Here is a 4416-nt window from a genome sequence, read left to right on the forward strand (position 1 = left end):
GCTGGTAGTCAGGTTTCTCTAACTCTGTGGTAGCTCTCAGAGAGGCTGATTTCGTCAACAGCTGTAAAATATCAAAGTACTAACAGTGCCATGTTGTGCATGGATAGCATCCCTGTTCATACTTATGATGTGCATTGTCGAGGCCACATTTGGAGCCCTTTGTTATGGTTAAAGATTTATTAATATTGAGGCAACTGTTTGGACTGCAAGATAGTGTACTGAGTACTATTTGTGCTTTGAGCACAAATAGTACTCAGTAATTTCTAACTTACTATATATAAATACTGCCGCTGTCATCTATACTTTCAAAACTATTCAAAAAGTGCCTATCAGAGTCTAGTTTTTCAGCCTGCTGGAAAGCGGTATCTGTTATCCCTAGTTTTAAAAACTCTGGAGAGCGATCTGACTTGTCTAACTAACATCCCATTAGTCTTCTTCCTATCATAAGCAAGGTTTTTGAGTCTTTAACTAACAAACACTTAATCTCTTATCTTGAATCTAATAACTTACATTCTGATCATCAATATGGATTTCGATCTTCTTGTTCTACAGCTGATTTGTTAACAGTAATAACTGATAAGTTTTATCGTGCATTAAATGTGGAGAGGTTAAGGCTATCGCTCTAGACATTACTAAAGCTTTTGATAAAGTTTGGCATGCTGGTCTTCACCATAAGCTTTCTTCTTACAGTGTATCAGATAATATCTTTAAGGTTGTTGAATTCTTTTTTACCAATCGTTGTAACAAAGTTGTCCTTGATGGACAGTACTCTTCTTCATATCCTATCACTTTAGGGGTTCCTCAGGTTCTATGAACGGCAATGTACTCAATGAGTCATCTACCCTTCGTTTTCTAGGCTTAACTCTTACTTCCTATTTTCTTGAAAACCATATATCAAATCGATTGCAATATTAGCATCTGCTAACATTGTATCTCTTTATCGTGCTCGCCATTATTTTTTCTTTAATATTTTGATTTCCAACAAGGCTGCGAGCAACCACTATTAGAGTTGGAAGTTACTGGAAGAGAAAAGATAAAGTTTGTAGAGTAAGATAACGATTGACAGACAACTTAAAGAAAAAGAGAAAGAGAAGCAACATTACAATGATGTGATAATGGTTGGAAGTTGGCTGCAAGAGCAGGTCCAACTATGTTTATAATGCATTTTTACAACTTATCTAAAAGTGAAAGGGCACCATTAGAAGATCTGCCACAGATATGACAACAGATTTGAGATTTATAGATATAAAGAATAGAATCCAGAGTAAGAAAGTTTCGAGCACAATCAAGAAATGCAACCTAAGCAGATGCTAATTTTGCAATGGATTTAATATTTGGTTTTCAAGAAAATAGGAAGTTAAAGTTAATCCTAGAAGATGAAGGGTAGATGACTCATCGCATACATCAACATTCATAAATATAGAAAGATCTAAATTATTGCAATAAGGATTGGCTGAAAAAAATTGGATTTTATCTGAATTAATTAATTCTTATTCCGGATTCTATTCTTTATCTCTATAAATCTCAAATCTGTCCTTGTATAGAATACTGTTGCAATATCTGGGGCAAATCTTCCAATGATGCCTTTTCTTTTTTAGACAAGGTGCAAAAATGGATTGTATACATAGTTGGACCTGCTCATGCAGCCAACCTCCAACCATTATCATATTTTCATAATGTTACTTCTCATTCTCTTTTCTACAAATACTATAACAGGCACTGTTCTAAAGAGCTAGCTTTTTCTGTGACTATTCCTAAGTGCTCCAAAAACTCTTATTCGTCTAGTTTTTTTCATCGAACATCAGATCTTTGGAACTCACTTCCTTCATCTTGCTTTCCTGATTCATATAACTTGCAATCTTTCAAGTCCTCTGTCAATTGTTATCTTGGTCTATAAACTTTATCTTTTCTCTTCCAGTAGCTTCCAATTCTAATAGTGGTTGCTTTCAGCTTTGTTGGAAGCGAAGATGTTGAAAAAAAAAAATCATTATTTTGGTTTGTTTAAATTTCAAAAGCTTCATCTTCCAAAATAATTTAAAAAAAAATTATAAAATTTAAAAACTACTTGTAACTATCCAGTTAATTTTGAAAAATTACTTGGGTCACGAGTAGGAAAAAACTCACTAATTACCCAGATAACAGGTAAACTTAAAAAAAAATTCCTGGGAAAGAAACACTAGACCTTAATATGGGAATGGCTGGGATGCATTTTTGTATTAGGAAATAAAATTATCAACCCAGATCAAACACTGCTTAACCCTTTCAGTCCTAGACAAAAAACAGTAAAACAATTGTAAGTGAAATGTTCTCATCAATGTAAAAGCTATAAAATAAAAAATACTTGTCAGAATTTCACAAATGAGACCTTATTTTGTTTGTCTAAAATACGGCTGCCAAACTATCTCTTTCAATTCTACTTTTTCTTAACTCTAGTTATGTGATCAAATGCTGTTTTTAGAGTGCTAAGCGGATCATGACATTTTTTAGTTTTACTAAAAAATGTCATGACCCGCTTAGCGGGTCACAGGGACTGAAAGGGTTAAACAAGGAATTTTTGAAAGATGCAAACTTTGTAAGCAAAAAGTATTAAAAATTATGTTATTAACAGTTACAAAATTTTTTATGCAAAATAATATAAAATAATCAATCAACAATACTAACCAACAGTAGTTATTTTTCTTCGAAAAGGAAGAATGCCAAAATTATATTGAAATATCCCTCTACCATAAAATACAACTGGTGCAAAAGTGATCCATCTTCGAAAACGCTCTTGTATTTTTCTTAATATGGAGCCATGACTATTACTCACCTGCTTGTATAAATCATTTTCTCCAAACGAATATACTGGCACAAGTTGTGCACTAAAAGTAAATAGCTTTTTTTTTATTAGGTAGCTTTGTTTGGCATTAATTTTAAAAGAAAATCAGGTAGAAAAAATAAAATTACTTACCCAGTTAATAAAGCCATGCGAATAAACCCCTTTCTACTTTTAAGAGTCAACGTGCAAGATCCTGGTCTAGCATCTAATGATTCAGCTGCACCGCCTACAATAACCACAACAGCATTTCCACTCCCCATTGATCCACCACAAATATAATCAATGCTTTCTTTTGACACATCGCATAAACCAAGCCCAAGGTATATTTCTCGCACAAAAGGAAACTGAAGCATTACTAAATGTGAACATTCGACAAATTTCATTTAAGAATGGTTTGTAAATAAAATCATTTTTATTTTCTATTTCTTTAAGTTTTAATTTGGTTTTTCACTTCAATTTTATTTTGCTGATATTTAGGTTACTTTAATTATTTCTTTCAAAATAGATTAAAAGTTAGACTAACATTTTAAAGTCAATAACCGTGGTTTGATCCCTGGATAAAGCTCACTAAAATTATTTCCATTAGTAGCGAAATTTCCAAAAGCACCAGCAGTAATGATTCCATGTGGATGATATCCCAGGATGTAATTATGTGATGGACTTAAATAGGATGTTTTTACGAGTTTGATTGGAAAGTATGAACAAAAGTATTTCCATATAAACAAGTTTCTAAGCCACCATATTGGTCGACCACCTTGATAAGTACATTTTCTGTCAAAAACAACAACTACACTTACATACAAAACTGCAAAAACCCACCATCTTGAAAAAAATAATATAAACCAAAAAATTATGCCAAAGGTATGTGCCAAAAATGCTAAAAACACACCAAGAAGAACTGCAAAAGTCTCTACTCTTCTACGAAAAGGAATGCAAAGTGGAGCAAATTGAATAAACACCATTTGTTTTATTATAATTTAAAAACAAATTGCTTTTATTACAAATCTAAAATTAAAGATTTCATTATTCAATTTTTTGTTAAGTCAAAAAAAAATTTGATCAAAAAAATTTTTAATTGCTGATCAACAATAAACTTCAACAATAGTATTTTATTTGCTGTTACTGCTTTTGATTTTTGGCATTATTATATTATTGATTTATATTTTTATATTTTATATCTATAATTTATATCTATCTACCAATTTATCTCCTTGTTTGTCTATTTATCTATCTGTCTATCTACAAACATGTACAAATGCACACACACACACACACACACACACACACACACACACACACACACACACACACACACACACACACACACACAAACACACGCACAAATGTACATGCGCATACATAAATACATTTATATGAAAGTTCCTCAAGTTTGCTTTCTTGATTCAGCCAATCAATGCATCAACTCATTCATTATTTAATGCATTATTTATTCAGGGTCTGAAAAGATGTAAACTTTTAAAAAAGCAAGTAACAGTGAAAAAATTCCACTGTTTATTCAAAATAGTTGACAGTACACCATTAACTAAAAACTTTATAATATATAACATGTTTATCACTATTTTACTATATTACATTAT

The 4416-nt window shown here is 31.7% G+C and overlaps 1 protein-coding gene across 1 annotated transcript in view; it reads right to left on the reverse strand.

The window, feature by feature from the left end:
* LOC100211438 (2-acylglycerol O-acyltransferase 2-A) overlaps positions 1 to 3855 on the reverse strand; it is a 6326-nt gene extending 2471 nt beyond the window's left edge. The window contains exons 1-3 of the mRNA XM_065788082.1: positions 3342 to 3855; positions 2951 to 3173; positions 2662 to 2861 (exon numbers count right to left, since the gene is read on the reverse strand). Coding sequence (XP_065644154.1) covers positions 2662 to 2861; positions 2951 to 3173; positions 3342 to 3780 — 862 coding nt within the window. The 5' untranslated portion in view covers positions 3781 to 3855. The remainder of the gene's footprint in view (positions 1 to 2661; positions 2862 to 2950; positions 3174 to 3341) is intronic.
* Positions 3856 to 4416: the final 561 nt, after the last annotated feature.

The sequence above is a fragment of the Hydra vulgaris genome, chromosome 01 (genome assembly GCF_038396675.1).
Source record: "Hydra vulgaris chromosome 01, alternate assembly HydraT2T_AEP".
Lineage (NCBI taxonomy): Eukaryota > Metazoa > Cnidaria > Hydrozoa > Anthoathecata > Hydridae > Hydra > Hydra vulgaris.